General features: G+C 40.4%; 1 protein-coding gene across 1 annotated transcript in view; it reads right to left on the reverse strand.

Annotated features, from left to right (window-relative positions):
• LOC101838884 (zinc finger protein 883-like) overlaps positions 1 to 20,321 on the reverse strand; it is a 109,916-nt gene extending 89,595 nt beyond the window's left edge. Inside the window, exon 1 of the mRNA XM_040737545.1 lies at positions 20,018 to 20,321. Coding sequence (XP_040593479.1) covers positions 20,018 to 20,128 — 111 coding nt within the window. The 5' untranslated portion in view covers positions 20,129 to 20,321. The remainder of the gene's footprint in view (positions 1 to 20,017) is intronic.
• Between the last annotated feature and the right edge of the window lie 1,093 nt (positions 20,322 to 21,414).

A 21,414-nucleotide genomic window follows, 5' to 3' on the forward strand; every position in this document is an offset into this window, starting at 1 on the left:
TGATGTGTGGAGATGGGGGTCACAGTAAGGGTTTGAATCTCAAAATTGTTAGAGGTAGTTTAGGGAAGAAACCAGATGTTGCTTTCCAGTCAAGCAGTAATATATATTCTGGAGTTTCTTCCATAGATAATGTCTTTAAGGAAGTAAGGTCTTCCATTAATCTTAACAGCACCCTCTAGTACCAGAGACTTATGTGTATAGGCTAAAGGCAGAGGTAGTACTATGAATATTATGTAGTAATTAAATCCTAGGTAGAAAGAAAAATAACCTGGTTTATTAATTTACCAGGAGAAAAGATAATGTTAGTATTTTTGTGTCCTTTGTCATTGTTGTTTAATGTCACAAAATAAGCAGTTGTTAGGTAAGATGGTACGTCTGGTTTGGGAAAAGTAAAATGACTATGAGCATATATACATAAATATACATTACATATTTAAGTTTTTCACTTTTGTTTGGTATTTTGAAACAGGGTTTCTCTGTATTGTTTGGAGGCTAACCTCTAACTCACAGAGATCCCTGTCTCTGCCTATTGAGTGCTGGCATTTAAGGTATGCACCACCAAAGTCCAGCCATAGATTGTTCCTTATTGCAAGCTTCTGTTTGCATATAAAGTAGTTTGGCCAGACACATATAAATGTAATATCTATAAAATTAACTTCTATATAAAAAGTTGTACCCACACAGTATTTTTGGAGACTGTGTTGGAGTGGTGGCATATGCCTGTAATCTCAACACTTGGAGAAGGGGAAAGCAGCATCTCAAGGTTATCCCAGTTTTCTTTGAAGTTTAGGGTCCGTATGGTCTGTGTATCTGAAGATACAAACAGTAAACAAAAGTACAATGGAATTATTATTTAAGATTCACAGTAGTTGCTTGAATCATAATCTTTCTTTTGGTAACTTAACTGTTCTCTTTAAAATATTTTTAATACTGGACAATTTTTGTTTAAATCATTATGTTAATTGCATTTGCATAAGAATTTTCTTGTGTTTTGCTGTTGGTTTGGCATACTAATAATTATCTTTACATGTCCTGTCTTCTCTTCTAGGTACTAGATGAAGGAGAAGTTTTTATACTCAAAATGTGGAGGTTATTGATATATGAAACAGAAGCCAATAAAATTGGTCTTGTGAAGTAAAACTGTTTAGTGTCAGAGTGACATTTCAGGATTCTTCTTTTGCAACCTTCAAAGAACTTTGAATTTTCTCTGTTTTCAAAGACATTTGTGAGATCTGTAATTTTTTAATGTAGAAAATGTGAATTCCTTTGTCATCTAATTTGTTGACACCCTGTCTAAGCACTTGGTTGTAAAGCCCCCCAAATCCCTGGTTCTCTTTATACTTACCAGGTACAAATTGCTGGTGTGTTTTATAAGCTGCAGCTACTGTACACAATCTGTCTCATGTAATCTTGTCCTGCTGATTAGTTCCTTGTGAATATCAAAATGATTCCCCAGTTCTTTTCCAGGATTACACCTAATATTAAAATTGTACTGTATAGACACCAACATGAATAATTTGAATACTAGTCATAACCATTACCATCTCATCCCACACCCCTGTTCAGAAATGATAAGCCCTTGTAAAGTCAAGGAGTTTAAAATTAGAGTGCTAAAACTGGCAGTCATTCCTAATGTATCTCTGTATTAATGTGTTTGTGTGAGTGTATGTATAAAGTCTTTTTTAATTTTCTTTGGCGGGTTCCCTACACATTTTGTAATTCACCAATGGACTCATAAAGGAAAAGTGATAATTGTGCCAACACAAGTAACTACTAGTATGATTAAGTGTGAGTTTCCCAGAGAGTGATATTACGCAGTGAGTAACAACAGTCTGCTAAATAATATTTGTGTTTCTCTGTAAATCAGATGATACATCATAGTCTTATTTCTTCCTCCAATTTGGCTCAGAACTGAATCATATTAGATTCTAATGTTCTGAAACATTTTACTCAGCACATTTTCAGCTTTTCTTGGTTTAATTTGTGTGGGTTCATTTTATAAAGCAGAACTAATTCTAAAAGTATAGACTGGGAGGAGCCCAACTTCTTTAAAACAAATGACCATGGGGTACATCAGGGGGAGATCTTACTATGCTTAGCATGAAAGAGGGCCTGGGTTCTATACCTAAAACCAGTAAATAAGGTAAATTTACAAAAGATTTTGACAAAACACAATAGTGATGCAATGCACCATGGTAGTTAATACGTTACATCTTTTTCCCAAAGATACATCTTTTCTGGCAGTTTCATGTCCACAAATTTTTATCACTGGTCATCAAACATTCAATATATTGATAACATGTTTAGAGAAATACTTGGAATTTATTAGTAATTCAGAAGATCACCAGGGGACAAAATTAATTTAAAAGTACCAAGTTCTAAATATTTCTTATAAATTTCAGGTGCAACTGTTGCCATGTTTGCTTATTAAAAGGTAAAGACTGGCTTGTTAGAATACTGTGACTGTGTGTTTGAGTTACTAAGGTCGTTTGTTTTTCCTTTTATCTTTCCTCCTTTTAAACATCTTGACAATATCCAAAACAATGTTCTTAATGTTGAACCTTGCCATGACTTCATTACGTAAATATTTCAGTTATAAAAATTTATATATTTGATCTTTGTGTTGCTTCCTTCGAATTATATAAATAAATGGCATTATGTTATAATTGTGTAGTGCATATACTAGAAAACAACCTGAAATTATGAGCCGAATTTTGAAATGAATTTTTACGGTATCAGAAGATCAAAAATATTATTTATCTTAACTTGAATGAGGCTATCATCTATGAATAAATTTACATAGTGTTGATTATATTTAAAAGTTTGGTTTCTCAAGAGGAAGTACCAGAAAGATGATCCTTCCGACTATAAATTTATTTAATAGCCCTGTTTCAGTCCTTGTTTAAGCAGGTCTGAACAGCAATTTTAGCACAAGATCTTGCTTATTTTGTTTCTTTGTGTTCCAAACACACTGAACATTTGCTTTGACGACATGCAAGGATTCTATTTAGCTAATATTGCCAGGAAGTTAATTCAAGTAGATTGACTTCACCTTGCTAGTCTCTCAGATACCTTTAGAAACTAGAGATGATGTTTACATGAATATTTTAGAAGTATATCCCTTATACTGCATAGGACTCCATCATATATCACACAACAGCATTTCAGTATGGTTGGGGTGGTCATTTGGGTGGCAGAAAAGGCAGTTAAATTAATAGTTTAATATACTTTAAGCCATGTTTTGCCATTTTAAAGCTCATTTTTAAGTCACTTAGACTTCTTAGTTGTTATGATACATCTTAGGCTTTATATTGATTGATATTAATCACACATGAAGGACTTAAGCTTTTCCCTGGTTTGACCACAAAACAAAATTTAAGCTTAGTGTGAAATAATAGCAGTAAAATGTTGGAGACAAATTCTTTTAGCAACAGAGTGGGCACCTTTGCCATATGTCTTGTTCAAATATCTATGTGATTGAGTAGAGTAGACAATACCCAAACTTTTATAATTACCAGATGATACTAGTGTCAACTAACCCATGTGTTTCTCTTAATTAAATAAGATTTTTCAGTTACCTGCACATTATTTTATCCTGGCAGAGTGTGTAGTGGTAACATATTTTCCCTTAAAAGTTGATTTTTAAGGATAATGGCTATTTTGTTACCCCTTCTACCCCGTTTTTTGAGAGTAAAGCTCCCCAATCTAGTTCAGGCTGTCCTGGAACTTACTATCTCCCAGGCTGCTTCCTTCCATTGCAATCCAAAGGGCTGGGTTACAGTGTACAAGTATGTTGATGCACTAGAAAAATAGTTGCCTATGTCCAGTATGTTCTGTTGTTGAACATCAAAGTAGCCCTCAAACAGTTCCCTAGGACAATGGATATATTCTATACTCTATCCCAACCAGACCCTGAGGATGTTCTTTAAAGAGTTTGTTACGAGAGCTTTATAATAGTGCTTCTATAAACAGTAATAGAAATGCTGATGTTTTCCTCACAGTGAAGTTTCAAATAATTGGCATGAATACCAACCAAAAGAAGTTATCTGTATATATATTTTTTAACCACCATGAAGAAAATAAAATTGCAAATACATATAAGTAGGCATCCATTGTTTGTCAGGCTTGTTTTTATCCTGGAACTCACTGCATCTGTAGACCCTCCTTGAGTCTCTTGAAGCAACCAAAGTAGGAATGGTTGTAAATACCAACAGAAAAAGATAATTATAAAAACCATAAATAAAAATGTTACACTATTTTCATTCTATTGATGCCCTTTATATTTTCATACAAAATGGGAGTTCAATTGTATAGTAACTTTTTTTCTGTCCTTGTAAAGGAGTTTTGCTATATGTTGCTGGATGGCTATGTTGCACATGGTGACCTTGAATTCAGATACTTCTTTTGCCTCTCCAGTGCTGGGATTAGAGGCATGCACCACCATACTCAGAAACTCTCTCCATTTCAAGTGTGTATGTAGTCTGTTCTTTTTCATTTCTTTGTTTTTCTAAGACAGGATTTCTCTGCATAACAGCACTGGCAGTCTTGGAACTCTCTCTGGCCTCAAATTCCTTTGCCTCCTGAGTGCTGGGATTAAAGGTGTGCACCTCCACTGCCTTGGTTTAAATGAGTCCCTTTTATTGGGATTCATTTAATTGAATTCCTTCCTTCTCCCCAATCTTCCCCTTTTTTTCTGTCTCTCCCTGTCTTTGCCTAGGTCTGACCTGGGTCCAATTGTGTGGCCCATGGTCATCTCAGCTTTCCAAAAAACAAGTTCAACGATACTCCATTTCTTTTTTGATAATGTAAGGAAAAATGTAAGGTGCAACAGCTTTACAGTATTGATAGATGTACCCAATTACAAAGAATAAAGTAATTAGAATTAGTGAGAAAATATTTTCAAATTTCTTTTGGATGAGTATTTTTCTAGGCAAGATTATAAAGTATGAGAATGTTTTTGATTTAAAGATACTTAAATATGTAGGTATCATGATAGTGTTACTACATGTGAGTATAAGCAAATTTATATCATATGCAAATACTAATTGTGTAGTTCCTTGGAGTCATTGATATTAGACATGACCTTCTCATTGATAGCCCCTTGCTTTTAATTATGACTTCATTCGCACTCTACTCTGGCAGGCTACTATCCTAAGTACTGCTTTCAGGTCCAGTTTCTGCTTCACTTTTTGCTAATCACTATTGGATCTCACCGGCATTCTGTTATATAACCGTTCTGCTTCCCAAATTTTGTTTCTTTTCTTTTGGTTTTTGGAGGCATGGTTTCTCTGTAACACCACTGGCTGTCCTGGACCTAGCTTTGTAGACCAGGCTGATGTCAAACTCACAGAGAACCACCTGTCTCTGCCACCATGGGATTAATGATTGTGTATATCTCCACACATGTCTTTGCATATAACTCATACAGAGTTTTATAACATGGACGAAATATGATTTGTTGCAGAACACTTAGCTTTATCATTTTTATATACCAATACTTCATGTACATCTTTGCACAAAAAATGTCTTATGTTGAGATTGGTTCTATCAGTCAGATTGCAGTTGAAGTAATGAACAACTTTACAAATGTGTATTAGCCTATGCTTGTCTAACATGTGTATTGAGTTTGTTTAATGTGGTCTGCACTACTGTCTGCATTCTTCCCATATGAGCAATAAAGGGAAAAGCTACCTAAGGGTAAGACACTTCACCTCAAAACTGCAGTCTTCTGATGGGAAAGATTAGTATTAAAACGGGGCATTCTGGGAAATAGAAATCGGTAATTTGACTCTGATTAGCCAAGATTGTCCTGTAATTAGTTAAGCCACACTGGCCAGGTGTTGGTGGTGCATGCCTTTAATCCAAGAGTTCATGGCCATCCTGGTATACATAGCAAGTTCCTGGCTACCTACAAAGCAATACACAGAAAGAAACCCTGTCTCCAAACAAAAAACAAAAAAACAAAAAACAAAAAAGCGATTCTGACCTCAACTCATTGCCTCCATCTATTTAGAATTAGAAGCATAACTATCTTTACAATTACATAAAATCAGATGATTGCAAAATCAAAATTGAAAACATTTTCTGCTCTCTAGTCACTTGAATCTTGGAAGACTTTTTCAGATTTGGGACCTAGAATATTTAGGGTAGTTTCTCATGTTCTGTGTACAAACAAATCCCTTTGATTGAGGGTAAAAATAATAAATTAAATACATTTTGGGGAACTGTACAAATTTACAGAGCTGTGGTGGTTCACGCCTGCCTCAGGTTGTAGAGGCTGGCTGATCTTTGAATTCGAAACCAGCCTCTATCTCCTGAGGATGGAGCAAGATCCAGGACAGGCTCCAAAGCTACACAGAGAAACCCTGTCCCAAAAAGCAAAACAAAAATAACCCAAATTAAGTGCTTTGTAGAAATGGTAAGTGTTCGGTATTAAATATCACAAAACGGGACATGGTGTGCACACGCACATGTTGGAGGCAGAATTGGTTTGTCAAGGCCATCTGTCTTCATGGTGTTTGATACCAGCAGAGAACACATGACTCTCAGTCTCAACCAAACAAAAAGGGGAAAATGTCCTCTCTTGTAGCCTGGGAGAAGACCAGACCTACCTCAAACGCTACAGCTGCCTCAGATTGTTCATAATCTTAGACACTGCATTGTCGTTCAAATTGAGCAAAGCCAGCTGCAACCCCTAACCCTAGTGGTCTGTCCCTGCCACTGGAAGCCCTGTCCTCTCCCTGGCTAGTGGTCAACGTCACAGACGCCGAAAATTAAGACACCAATGAGGCCTCTAGGGCGGGGCCTGGGACAACTTGCTCTGTGGGCTGCAGGTTCTGTTGGGACAAAAACAGTGGCAGCTGAGGCAGAAACCTTTGATGCAAGTCGACTGCCCGGGCATGGAGAGAGAAGTTGCTTGCCAGGAATGTGCAGGGCTGATGGTGTCACTGCCCATAGCGTTCGCTGGTGCTGGCTTAGGGCCAAGTTCTGAGTCTGCGGGCCTCGCAGTGGGCAGCCTCGAGGATGAGAGGCAGAGACAGAGGAACCCCGCATAGGAAACAGGAGGCCACCGGTTTCTTGGGGCTCATCTCGCATGGCCAGGGTGAGTGTGACCCTTTGAGCTTTGTTCCAGAATTGCTGGATTTCCCGGCAGCCTGGAGCAGCTGTCTGCCATCTGCGGTGGCTGTCCATACAGGAGTGGATGGGGCAGGAGAAACAGGAAGCACCCTAGGGTGAGTCTGCTTGAGCAACTGGCAAAATTCTGCATCTGCTTCCCCGAGTGTCCTAGTCCAGAAGTGCATGGCACTCTGACTTCTCTGTGTCTGAATGGCCAGGCAGAGTCATAGGGCACACGTACCTTCATCACAACCGTCACGATGCTTGTGTGTGCTCGATGCTTTTAGGTGCCTTTAGTGTTTACTTTTTCTTCCCTGTCAAATGGGGCTCTGCCATGGACAGAGGTTTATTTCAGGCACATCAGTCTGGTAGTGAAGCTGGAGTGCATAGGAAAATTGAGGTAACTTTCACATGATTAGGGGAAATGAGAGCTAAAGTAACAGAAGTGCAGAAGAAACATGAGCAGGATAGGTGAGCAGTTCATCTATAGTGTAAGATTGAGTTCAAGTTTGGAGAATGAGAGAAAAGTAAGAAGTTAGAAAGTGGTTTGAAGTGTCAGCGGGTGAAGATGGCCTGAGTTCAGAGTGATAAAGTGTAAACCTGGGTCACTTAAGTGAATGCTGGAGCAGCAAAATGGGTGGACGCTTTAGGAACTCACAAAGAGCCCAGTGGAAGAGGGCAAGGAGGCAGCTGAGGATGAGTATAGAGTCACTGTAGTGCACTGTCACAGAAGCTGAGAAGTCAGGGAGGTCTCAAGGAGGGGAAATCAAGGTCAGCGACTTGGAATGATAATTTGTAATCGCATTGTACCATTGAAAGACATGAACCACAAATATTAGTTTTAAATGTTCCAACAGACCCGTTTGTAAGGGTTACTAGAAACAGGTGAAATTAGCTTTAATGATTTGTTAATCCAGCATGGCTAAAAGTTTTATTTTACATGTAATCAGGGTAAAAAGTAACTTGTTTTCCTCTCTAGATAGTAGGCTCATCAGTGAACAGAAGCAATATCTCATTCGACAATATCCTGGGCACATGTCACAGCTTTTTGTTGTGGAAAAGAAACCCAGTTCCTCTTTGATGCAGGAAGAATTATAATTTGGTTTTAATAACGCCTTGCACAGTTCCTTGTTTAAGTTGAATAAAGCAAGAATTTAGGCTATGATGTGTATCATTGGCTTACAAGTTAATTAGATTTAAATATTCAGTTTTAATTAAAAATGTAACCGGGCCTCCATACCTTTTCAACATGGTACTTGAAGTTCTAGCTATAGCCATACGACAACAAAGGGGGATCAAGGGGATACAAATTGGGAAGGAAGAAGTCAAACTTTCACTGTTTGCAGACGATATGATAGTTTACATCAATGACCCAAAGAACTCTACCAGGGAACTCTTACAGCTGATTAACACCTTCAGCAAAGTGGCAGGTTACAAGATCAACTCAAGAAAGTCAGTAGCCCTACTATATACAGATGATAAAAGGGCTGAAAGAGAAATCAGAGAAACATCACCCTTTACAATTGCCACAAACAACATAAAATACCTTGGGGTAACGCTAACCAAACAAGTGAAAGACCTGTATCGTAAGAACTTTGAATCTTTAAAGAAAGAAATTAAAGAAGCCCTCAGAAAATGGAAAGATCTCCCATGCTCTTGGATAGGTAGGATCAATGTAGTAAAAATGGCAATCCTGCCAAAAGCAATCTACAGATTCAATGCTATCCCCATTAAAATCCCAGCACAATTCTTCACAGACCTTGAAAGAACAATAATCAATTTTGTATGGAAAAACAAAAGACCCAGGATAGCCAAAACAACCCTGTTCAACAAGGCAACGTCCGGAGGCATCACCATCCCTGACCTCAAGCTCTATTATAGAGCTATAGTCCTGAAAACAGCTTGGTATTGGCACAAAAATAGACAGGCAGACCAATGGAATCGAATTGAAAATCCGGGTATTAACCCACACACGTACGAACATCTGATCTTTGACAAAGAAGCTAAAAATATACAATGGAATAAAGAAAGCATCTTCAACAAATGGTGCTGGCATAATTGGAGACTGGCATGTAGAAAAATGCGGATCGATCCATGTTTATCGCCATGCACAAAACTTAAGTCCAAATGGATCAAAGACCTCAACATAAATCCAGCCACACTGAACCTCTTAGAAGAGAAAGTGGGTGGTACCCTTGAACGAATTGGTACAGGAGACAGCTTCCTGAACATAACACCAGTAGCACAGACAGTGAGATCAACAATTAATAAATGGGACCTACTGAAACTGAGAAGCTTCTGTAAGGCAAAGGACACAGTCAGCAAGACAAAAAGGCAGCCCACAGAATGGGAAAAAATATTCACTAATCCCACATCTGACAGAGGGTTGATCTCCAAAATTTACAAAGAACTCAAGAAGCAAGTCTCCAAAACAGCAAAGGACCCAATTAAGAAGTGGGATGCAGAACTAAATAGAGAGTTTTCAATAGAGGAGTCTAAAATGGCTGAGAGGCACTTGAGAAAGTGCTCACCATCCTTAGCCAGCCGGGAAATGCAAATCAAAGCAACTCTGAGATACCATCTCACTCCTGTCAGAATGGCTAAAATCAAAAACACCAATGACAATTTATGCTGGAGAGGATGTGGTGAAAGGGGACACTCCTCCATTGCTGGTGGGAGTGCCAACTGCTTCAGCCACTTTGGAAATCAGTATGGAGATTCCTCAGAAAAATGGGAATAAACCTACCACAAGACCCAGCAACTCCACTCTTAGGTATATATCCAAAAGATGCCCATTCATACAACAAAGATGTCTGTTCCACTATGTTCATAGCAGCTTTATTTGTAATAGCCAGAACTTGGAAGCAACCTAGATGTCCCTCACCCGAAGAGTGGATAGAGAAAATGTGGTACATCTACACATTGGAGTACTATTCAGCAGAAAAAAAAATGGAATCATGGGATTCGCAGGCAAATGGATGACACTAGAAGAAACCATACTGAGTGAGGTAACCCAGTCACAAAAAGAGAAACATGGCATGTACTCTCTCATATATGGATTTTAGACATAGATCTGGGGAGTGCCAGCCTACAATCCTATGGCCAGAGAGTCTGGGAAACAGAAACTTCATTTACTGGCTGGTTAAGTACTGAGCTGAACTCAAGAAAGCCAGTAACAGAGAGGGAGGACTGATGATCAAAGAGATTAAGACTGGGCTGGTTTAACCCCCAGAAACAGCTGACCAGACAAAGGTTAACTCTTGAATCCCAGGCATCAGCCTGGGAATCCAGCATGGGACTGATCAAGACCCCCTGAATCTGGGTGTCAGTGAGGAGGCCTAGGGAATCTATTGAGCCTTGGGCAGCAGATCAGTACCCAGCCCAAGTATACACACAGACTTTGGACTCCCATAGAACAATGTGAGGTGCACTCTCACCCTGAACTCTTGGGGAAGGGTCTAGGCCCTGCCCTATATGAAATGACAGACTATGGACACCCCCATGGAGGGCCTCACCCTCCCTGGGGGAATGAGGGGATAATGGGGGCGGGGTTGGGGGGAGGGCACGGGAGTAGGGGAGGGAAAGGGAGAGGGACCTGGAACTGACTTGTGAAGCAACCTCATTTCTTATCTAAATTTAAACTGGAAAATAAAATAAAAAAAGAAAAAATATATATATAAATGAAATTTTTCGTAAATGACATTATACTGTATTCACTCTATTACACCCTAAAAGCAAAGGTTTGCTCAGCCATTATCAGAGGATTTTCCTCCTGCAGCAGATGGGAGGAATAAACACAAAGAATCATGAAGAGATGATCTGCAGAGAGGGAGAAACCTCAGAACACTAACACATAAATGGGATGTCTCCATCATATGCCAACCCTCAGGGCTAAAAGAACCTAGTGGAAGACAAGAGAGAAGCAATCTAAGAGCCAAAGTGGATGCAGGGTGCACACACATACACACACATACACACGCACAATGTCTCCTACATCACAGGATTGAAGCACAAATAAGCTAGCAGAGATTGAGGCAGCATACACAGGGAATACACAGTTCTTCACCAGATATGGTCGTAGAGCAGAAAGCAGAAATGGACACAAGCCACCATCCATAACCTATAAATTATCTCCAATTCATTATGACTTGCAAATAAGATTTAGATTTATTTGAGAAAGTGTCACTGGGAAAAGAAACTGTTCTTATAGATAGGCTTCATTCCAAGCCTTCATGAACTCAACAGCATCTTTGAAGGTGCCTTGTCTCATAATATGGTGTCACAACTGTGCATTTTTTCTTTTCCCCTATATTTTTTTATTTTCTGCTCTTCTTACCCTAGGGATATGTGTGTGCTTGCGTGCATGCCTGTGTGTGTGTGTGTATCTAATATCTCATTCCTAATTTGTAGTTTTATGGGATTAATAAGTGTGCAAACTAGTAGACTTCTGCATCTATATCAGTTGTAACTTTCCTTGGGCTCTTTTCCTTCTGTCTGTTTAGTCCTATTATGGTGTGTTAGATTTTCTTTCATCTTATTATTTGCTATTGTATTTTATTTTCTCCCTTAAAGCCAATTTGTTTTCCAATGAGAGACAGACGAGAGGTGGATCTGGATGGGAGAGGAGACTGAGAGAGAGTGGGAGAAGTAGAGAGAGAGGAATCCACAATCAAGACATATTATGTGAAAAAAATATCTATTTTCATAAAAGGGAAAATTGAGAAAATTAACATTTAATTACATCACTATTTTCTCAAATCCCCACAAGAAAAAACACTATAGCTGGGGGGAATGGTGGAGAGATCCCTTGACTCCAATGCAAAGTTACAAATCAAAATAATTAGGGAAAAGTTCACTTTCTGTGTACGATAATAAGGATTATACACAGAACTCAGCAATGTTTCAAAATAGTTACTGCTGATAACATAAACCCAATGCAACCCAGAGAATAACAAGCTAGCCTGACTACACAAAGAAATACTATATACAAAGCCTGTAACACGAAAGCAAAATAACAATCTCTGTAGTGGTAGATGTTGTCACACAGAACCTAATGCAGGTGAATGAAGTCAGCACAAATATATTAAGATAAACTGATGACAGCTGTCCACACACAGACACAGCATAATTGCTGTGATAGAGACTGTCTGTGAAAGAACTCAAGGAAAATATAATGTGAATAGATATCTACAGTTTTATGATAACTATGAGCTACATATATCTGCCATGCTCTGGATTCTAGTGTTTATATATGTAATTTATATTTACAGAAGAAAATGCCATTTCTTTCTTTTTTGGGGGGGGGGTTTTACGAGACACGGTTTCTCTGCAATGTTTTGGAGGCTATCGGTCCAGCTCGGCCTCAAAATCACAGGGATCCACCTGCCTCTGCCTCCGGAGTGCTGGGATTAAAGGCGTGCGCCGCCACCACCTGGCTGAAAATGCCATTTCTAAATCTACTTTTTCATAACTATGGGAGTTTGGCTAGGCAGAGCATTCAGCATGATTGAATTTCACTTTCATAATACAGTGAACCAACAGAGTACTCAGTTGGATTCTTTGCAATCCAAAGCCATCTTTCTAGGAATTGGGCATCCACAAGCTTCCATATTCATATGTCACAATACATACTTCAGTGTTGAACATCATCAATTCAATGAAAATGTATGCCATGTTAAAACAAACTGAAAAGGACAAAGTGGATAAAATATTTCACTGCATAAATAATGTGTATGTAAAATTTCAATCATAACACTCAGAAGAAGCAAAGACAAGAGACTGTTACTGGAAATAAACTAGGAGTAGCAGAGCAGTTAGGGTATGCACAGAAAACATAACCTTTGGCCCACACAGGAAAGAGATCAGCCCCTCCAAGACCCCAACCCAGCGAGCCCAGCTTCAGGTGAGATTGGGTCCCCAGCTGGGACCACCCGCCCATCACCCATCCCCCTCCATTTTCGGGGCCGCTCCCGGCTTCCAGAAGAACTGCCCACACAGGCCCCTCCAAGACCCCAACCCAGCCAGCCCAGCTTCAGGTGAGACTGGGTCTCTGGCTGGGACCACCCGCCCATCACCCATCCCCCTCCATCTTCGGGGCCGCTCCCGGCTTCCAGAAGAACCGCCCACACAGGCCCCTCCAAGACCCCAACCCAGCGAGCCCAGCTTCAGGTGAGATTGGGTCCCCGGCTGGGACCACCCGCCCATCACCCATCCCCCCCATCTTCGGGGCCGCTCCCAGCTTCTAGAAGAGCCGCCCACACAGGAAAGAGATCAGCCCCTCCAAGACCCCAACCCAGCGAGCCCAGCTTCAGGTGAGATTGGGTCTCTGGCTGGGACCACCCGCCCATCACCCATCCGCCTCCATCTTCGGGGCCGCTCACGGCTTCCAGAAGAACTGCCCACACAGGCCCCTCCAAGACCAGAACCCAGCGAGCCCAGCTTCAGGTGAGATTGGCTCCCCGACTGGAACCACCCGCCCATCACCCATCACCCTCCATCTTCGGGGCCGCTCCCGGCTTCCAGAAGAACCGCCCACACAGGCCCCTCCAAGACCCCAACCCAGCGAGCCCAGCTTCAGGTGAGATTGGGTCCCCGGCTGGGACCACCCGCCCATCACCCATCCCCCTCCATCTTCGGGGCCGCTCCCGGCTTCCAGAAGAGCCGCCCACACAGGAAAGAGATCAGCCCCTCCAAGACTCCAACCCAGCGAGCCCAGCTTCAGAAGAGCCGCCCACACAGGAAAGAGATCAGCCCCTCCAAGACCCCAACCCAGCGAGCCCAGCTTCAGGAAAGAGATCAGCCCCTCCAAGACCCCAACCCCAGCGAGGCCAGCTTCAGCTTCAGCTGCAGTAAGGAAGGAGACCAGTGGAAACAGAAAGCCCCCACCAGCACCCACTGGAAGAAGAGATGGGAAGAAGACAGAATAAGAGATCACTCAGCAATAGAAACACCAACACGACCCCACCAGAATCCAGGGATCCAACACCAGCAAGACCTGAAAAGCACTACATAGATGAAGAAGAGGAGACAGACCTTAAAAATTATTTCATGAAGATGATGGAGAGCCTCAAAGAAGAAACGAGGAAATCCCTTAAAGAAATAGAAGAAAAAACAAACAAAAAAATCCATGAAATGGGGGAAAAATTCAAGAAATAAACAAATCTCTCAAAGAATCTAAAGAGCACCAAGAAAAAACAACCAAGAAAATTAAGGAAACAGCTCAAACAGTTGAAGGATTGAAAGCTGAAATAGAAACGATAAAGAAAACACAGAATGAAGGGATGCTGGAAATAGAAAAGCTCGGTAAACGGTCTGGAATTACAGATGCAAGCATCACCAATAGAATACAAGAGATAGAAGAGAGAATCTCAGGTGTTGAAGACTCATTAGAGGACATAGCATCGTCAACCAAAGAAAATCTCAAAACCAACAAATCCTTAACACAAAATATTCAGGAAATATGGGACACCGTGAAGAAGCCAAACCTGAGAATAATAGGTATAGAAGAAGGTGAAGAACTTCAGCTTAAAGGTACAGAAAACATATTCAACAAAATCATAGAAGAAAACTTCCCTAACCTAAAGAAAGATATGCCTATGAAAGTACAAGAATCTTACAGAACACCAAATAGGCTTGACCAGAAAAAGAAGTCACCTCGCCATATAATAATCAAAACATCAAACCTACAGAGCAAAGAGAAAATATTAAGAGCAGCTAAAGAAAAAGGCCAAGTAACATATAAAGGCAGACCTATCCGAATTACACCTGACTTCTCAATGGAAACGATGAAAGCCAAAAGATCCTGGTCAGATGTCCTACAAACGCTAAGGGAACAAGGATGCCAGCCCAGACTACTATATCCAGCAAAGCTCTCAATTACCATAGATGGAGAAAACAAAATATTCCATGACAAAGCCAGATTTAAACAATACGTATCCATGAATCCAGCTCTACAGAAAATGCTAGAAGGAAAACCTAGAGCCAAGGAAGATAACTACATTCACAAAGACACAGGCAATATAGAATCATACTTTACAAAACACTAAAAGAAAAAGGGAGGAGAAACTACACAAAATAACTTCACTAAAAATAAATCAAGCGCAAACAAGGATCACCAATCAATGGTCATTAATATCCCTCAATGTCAATGGCCTCAACTTACCTATAAAAAGACACAGACTAGCAGAATGGATACGAAGACAGAACCCTTCCTTCTGCTGCATACAAGAAACACATCTCAACACCAAAGACAGACGTTATCTCAGAGTAAAGGGCTGGGAAAAGATCTTCCAATCAAACGGCCCCAAGAAACAAGCGGGCGTAGCAATCCTAATATCTAACAAATTAGGCTTCAAATTAAAATCAATCAAAAGAGATGAAGAAGGGCACTTCATATTCATCAAAGGAAAAATACATCAAGACGAAGTCTCGATTTTAAATATCTACGCCCCAAATACAAAGGCACCTACATTCGTGAAAGAAACATTACTAAAGCTCAAAATGCACATAAAATCTCACACACTAATAGTAGGAGACTTCAACACTCCGCTCTCACCGCTAGATAGGACCTCCAGACAGAAACTTAACAAAGAAACAAAAGAATTAATAGAAGTTATGACCCAACTGGGTTTAACAGACATCTATAGAACATTCCACCCAAATACAAAGGGATATACCTTCTTCTCGGCACCACATGGAACCTTCTCTAAAATTGACCACATAATAGGAAACATAGCAAATCTCCACAGATACAAAAAAATTGGAATAACCCCCTGCATCTTATCAGACCACCATGCATTAACATTAGAATTCAACAATAACACAAATCGCAGAAACCCTACAAACTCATGGAGATTGAACAATGCACAATTGCACCATCCCTGGGTAAAGGAACAAATAAAAAAAGAAATTAAAGACTTCCTCGATTTCAATGAGAATGAAGACACAACATACACAAACTTATGGGACACTTTGAAAGCAGTGCTGAGAGGAAAGTTTATAGCACTAAGTGCCCACATGAAAAAACTGGAGAACAGTCATACTAGAGAATTAATAGCACAGCTGAATGTTCTAGAACAAAAAGAAGCAAACTCCCCCAGGAGGAGCAGACGCCAGGAAATAATCAAATTGAGGGCTGAAATCAATCAAGTAGAAACCAGGAAAACATTGACAAGAATCAATGAAACAAAGAGTTGGTTCTTAGAGAAAATCAACAAAATAGACAAACCTCTGTCCAAACTAACCAAAAGACAGAGAGAGAACATGCTAATTAACAAAATCAGGGATGAAAAAGGGGACATAACAACGGACTCAGAGGAAATCAAGAGAATCATCAGGGCATACTTTGAAAATCTGTACTCCACAAAATTTGAAAATTTAAAGGAAATGGACAATTTCCTGGATAGATATCACTTGCCAAAACTAAATCAAGAACAGATAAATAATCTAAACAGACCTATAACCCCTAATGAAATAGAAGCAGTCATCAAAAGTCTCCCAAACAAAAAAAGCCCAGGTCCAGATGGCTTCAAGGCAGAATTCTACCAGAAATTCAAAGAAGAGCTCATTCCAATACTCGTCAAAGTATTCCACACTATAGAAGCAGGAGGCTCACTGCCAAACTCTTTCTACGAGGCTACAATTACCTTGATACCCAAGCCACACAAAGACACAACTAAGAAAGAGAACTATAGACCAATTTCCCTCATGAACATTGATGCAAAAATACTCAATAAAATAATTGCAAACCGGATTCAAGAACACATCAGAAAAATCATCCACCATGATCAAGTAGGCTTCATTCCAGGAATGCAGGGATGGTTCAACATTAGAAAATCTATCAATGTAATCCACCATATTAACAATCTGCGAAAGAAAAACCACATGATCATCTCACTAGATGCTGAAAAAGCCTTTGACAAAATCCAGCACCCCTTCATGATAAAGGTCCTAGAGAGATCATGGATAACAGGAACGTACCTGAATATAATAAAAGCAATATACAGTAAACCAACAGCTAACATCAAACTAAATGGAGAGAAACTCAAAGCAATTCCTCTAAAATCAGGAACAAGACAAGGCTGTCCACTCTCTCCATATCTCTTCAATATTGTACTTGAAGTTCTAGCTACAGCAATAAGACAACAAAAGGAGATAAAGGGGATACAAATAGGAAAAGAAGAAGTCAAACTTTCATTATTTGCAGATGATATGATAGTTTGCATAAGTGACCCAAAAAACTCCGCAAGGTTACTCCTAGAGCTGATAAACACCTTCAGCAATGTGGCAGGATACAAGGTAAACTCAAAAAAATCAGTGGCCCTACTATATACAGATGATGAAGTGACTGAGAAAGAAATCAGAGAAACATCACCTTTTACAATAGCCAAAAACAGCATCAAATATCTGGGGATAATGTTAACCAAGGAAGTGAAAGACCTGTATATCAAGAACTTTGTGTCTTTGAAGAAAGAAATCAAAGAAGATACCAGAAAATGGAAAGATCTCCCATGCTCTTGGATTGGAAGGATCAACATAATAAAAATGGCAATCTTGCCAAAAGCAGTCTATAGATTCAATGCAATCCCTATCAAAATTCCATCACAATTCTTCAAGGACCTGGAAAGAACATTAATCAACTTTATATGGAAAAACAAAAGGCCCAGGATAGCCAAAACATCCCTATACAATAAAGGAACTTCAGGAGGCATCACCATACCTGACTTCAAGCTCTATTATAGAGCTATAGTCCTGAAAACAGCTTGGTATTGGCACAAAAATAGGCAGGTAGACCAATGGAACCGAATCGAAAGCCCTAATTTTAACCCACACACCTATGAACACCTGATTTTTGACAAAGAAGCTAAAACTGTACAGTGGAAAAAAGAAAGCATCTTCAACAAATGGTGCTGGCATAACTGGGTAGTGGTATGCAGAAGACTGCAGATAGATCCATGTTTATCGCCTTGTACAAAACTTAAGTCCAAATGGATCAAAGATCTCAACATACATCCAGCCACATTGAAACTTTTAGAAGAGAAAGTGGGAGATACTCTTCAACGAGTTGGTACAGGAGACCACTTCCTAAACATAACACCAGTGGCACAGGCACTGAGATCAACAATTAACAAATGGGACCTTCTGAAACTAAAAAGCTTCTGTAAGGCAAAGGACACAATCAAAAAGACAAAAAGGCAGGCCACAGAATGGGAAAAGATATTCACTAACCCTACATCTGACAGAGGGCTAATCTCCAAAATTTACAAAGAACTCAAGAAACAAGTCTCCAAAACACCAAAGGATCCACTTGAAAGGTGGGGTACAGAGCTAAATAGAGAATTCTCAGTAGAGGAGGCTAAAATGGCCAAGAGACACTTAAGAAAGTGCTCAACATCCTTAACCATCAGGGAAATGCAAATCAAAACAACTCTGAGATACCATCTTACTCCTGTCAGAATGGCTAGAATCAAAAACTCCGAAGACAATTTATGCTGGAGGGGATGTGGAGAGAGAGGAACACTCCTCCACTGCTGGTGGGAATGCCAACTCATACAGCCTCTTTGGAAATCAGTATGGAGATTCCTCAGGAAAATGGGAATTAATCTACCACTAGACCCAACAATTCCACTCTTAGGCATTTATCCAAATGAGGCAAGTTCATACAACAAGGGCATCTGCTCCACTATGTTCATAGCAGCATTGTTTGTAATAGCCAGAACCTGGAAGCAACCTAGATGCCCCTCAACTGAAGAGTGGATAGAGAAAATGTGGTACATTTACACAATGGAGTATTACTCAGCAGAAAAAAACAATGGAATCTTGAAATTCGCAGGGAAATGGATAGCACTGGAAGAAACCATCATGAGTGAGGTAACCCAGTCGCAAAAAGACAAACATGGTATGTACTCACTCATATATGGATTTTAGATATGGATCAGGATAGTGCCAGTCTGCACTTCCACAGATAGAAAGTCTGGGAAACAGGAAAGAACCTAAAAGATATGCATATATGCATAGTACCCAAGAGAAGAGGATGGAGACAAGATCCTCTGAATGGATGGGGAACAGGGCGAGGGGGGTAGTGGGACCTGGGAAGAATAGAGGGGGTAAAGAGGAAGGGAGTTGGTCATGGGGGAACAGGAAGTTGAGGGGGTGGGGGTAGAATAGGGGGAAGAGGATCGAAGACAGATCAGGCACCAGAGTGACCTCGAGTGATCTAAAGGTATAACATCAATTGGCAAGCTAAGCAATAGTGGAAGGACCACCTCGAATGCCCATTCCTGATAATGAACTTGATGTCTATAACTATCCGGGAGCCTTCATCCTGGGACTGATGGAAGCAGAGGCAAACACACAACTAAGCACTGAACTGAACCCAAGGAACCCAGTGACAGAGAGAGAGGAATGATGAGCAAATTGGCAAAGAATGGGCTGGCAAAACCAGCAGAGACAGCTGATCTGAACAGGGGAGTGCTCTTGGACCCCAGACCGACAGGGGGGAGGCCAGAATGGGACTGATCTGGACCCCCCAAATGTGAGTGTCAGTGAGAAGGCCTGGACAACCTATGGGGCTCTGAGCTGTGGATCAGTGTCTATCCCTGGTATACAATCTGTCTTCATGTGCCTATAGCACAAAGAGAGATGCTCTCTCAGCCTGGACTCTTAGGGGAGTGCCTTGACCCTACCAAGAGTAAAATGATAGACTCTAGACATCCCCTATGTGGAAGGATTTGGCAATAGGGTGGGAGGGAGGGTGGAAGGGGAGTGCGGGAGGAGGGGAGGGAGAGGGAACTGGGATTGACATGTAAAACAAGCTATTTAAAATAAAAAAGAAAGAAAAAAAAAGAAAACATAACCTTTGCAGAAAAAACTGAACATAACTGGAGAGCAGAGGCAAACTTACTGCACAACTAGCCATCTCTTCTTTTGGCTCTTCTGTGAGTTTCTGTCTCAGGGAAATGACTTGCTCTAGTAACTCCTTGAAGATTTGTTTAAAAGTATCAGCAAACAGCATTCAGCTGTGCACAGTAGGCACAGCTTCAGAATCAGGAGACAACTCCTGCATTTGTTACACAGATACTCAAGAATATGGAAGAGATAAAATGGTAAGCTTCTCGGTTGCTTAGTCTAGTTGGTCTGCTCTGGACTCAGAGCTTGGGATTTATGGATCTGCTCTATGCAACCCAGGCAAAGGAGAACCTAGGAAATGAAAGCTAAACCCAAGTGTCAACGAAAAGACTTTAAAGAAGATCATGAATCTCAATTTGTTTTTACTAGCAAGGTGCTGGGGTTGCTGAAGCTCAAGTGAAAGCAATTTCATCAAAGGGCACTAGCGTTCAAATTGACAGACTGGGCTGTCATCTGCTTGGAAAACATTATCTCACAGATATATATGTAGATATATAGATATATGTATACATATATTATTTATCCCTGGCATCCAAATGGAATCGGGGAGCCCATACAACATGGAGGGATGCTCTCTTACTTTGGACACATATGTGAGGACCTAGGCCCTGCCCTGAGAGAAATGACAGATTCTGGAGATCCCCCATGAAGGGCCTCATGCTCCCTGGAGAGTTGAGTGGGGATTAGAGGTGTTTGGCAGATGGGGGAGGAGGGGAGGGAGAGGGAGCTGGGATTGACATATGAAACAAGCTTGTTTCTAACTTAAATAAAATATAAATAAAAAAGAATCATTATACAGCCTGAACAGGTTATATTCCCGAGAGAGTGTGTTTGTGTGACAGACACAGAGAGACACACATAGAAAGAGAAATAATTTTAAAAGGAGTCTATGAATTTAAAAGAGAGAAAGACTCGTATATGAGAAGTGTCTCAGTCATTGTTCTGTTGCTGTGTAGATAACATGACCAAGGAAACTGTTACAGAAGAAAGCATTTAATTGGGGACTTGCTTACAGAGTTAGTCCATTATCATCACAGAAAGAGCATGCTGGGAACATTCCAGCACTCATTACTCTTGAGCAATAGCTGAGAATGACAACATGATCTGTAACGATAGTGAGACATATGAGCCTGACATGGTAATTTGAAAACTCAAAGCATACCCAAAGCGGCACACTTCCTCCAACAAGGGTATATCTCCTAATTCTTCTAATACTTTCAAACAGTTCCACTCCCTGGTGACTAAGTATTCAAATATAGGATCCTATAGGGGTATTTATATTCAAATAACCACAGGAGAGTTTGGAGGGAGGAAAGGAAAGGGAGAAAGGCTGTAATTATATAATAACCTCAATACTAATTAGAAATAAATTGTAGCCAGGCATTGGTCACT

Source organism: Mesocricetus auratus, unplaced genomic scaffold (assembly GCF_017639785.1).
Source record: "Mesocricetus auratus isolate SY011 unplaced genomic scaffold, BCM_Maur_2.0 Super-Scaffold_100676, whole genome shotgun sequence".
Taxonomy (NCBI): Eukaryota; Metazoa; Chordata; class Mammalia; order Rodentia; family Cricetidae; genus Mesocricetus; species Mesocricetus auratus.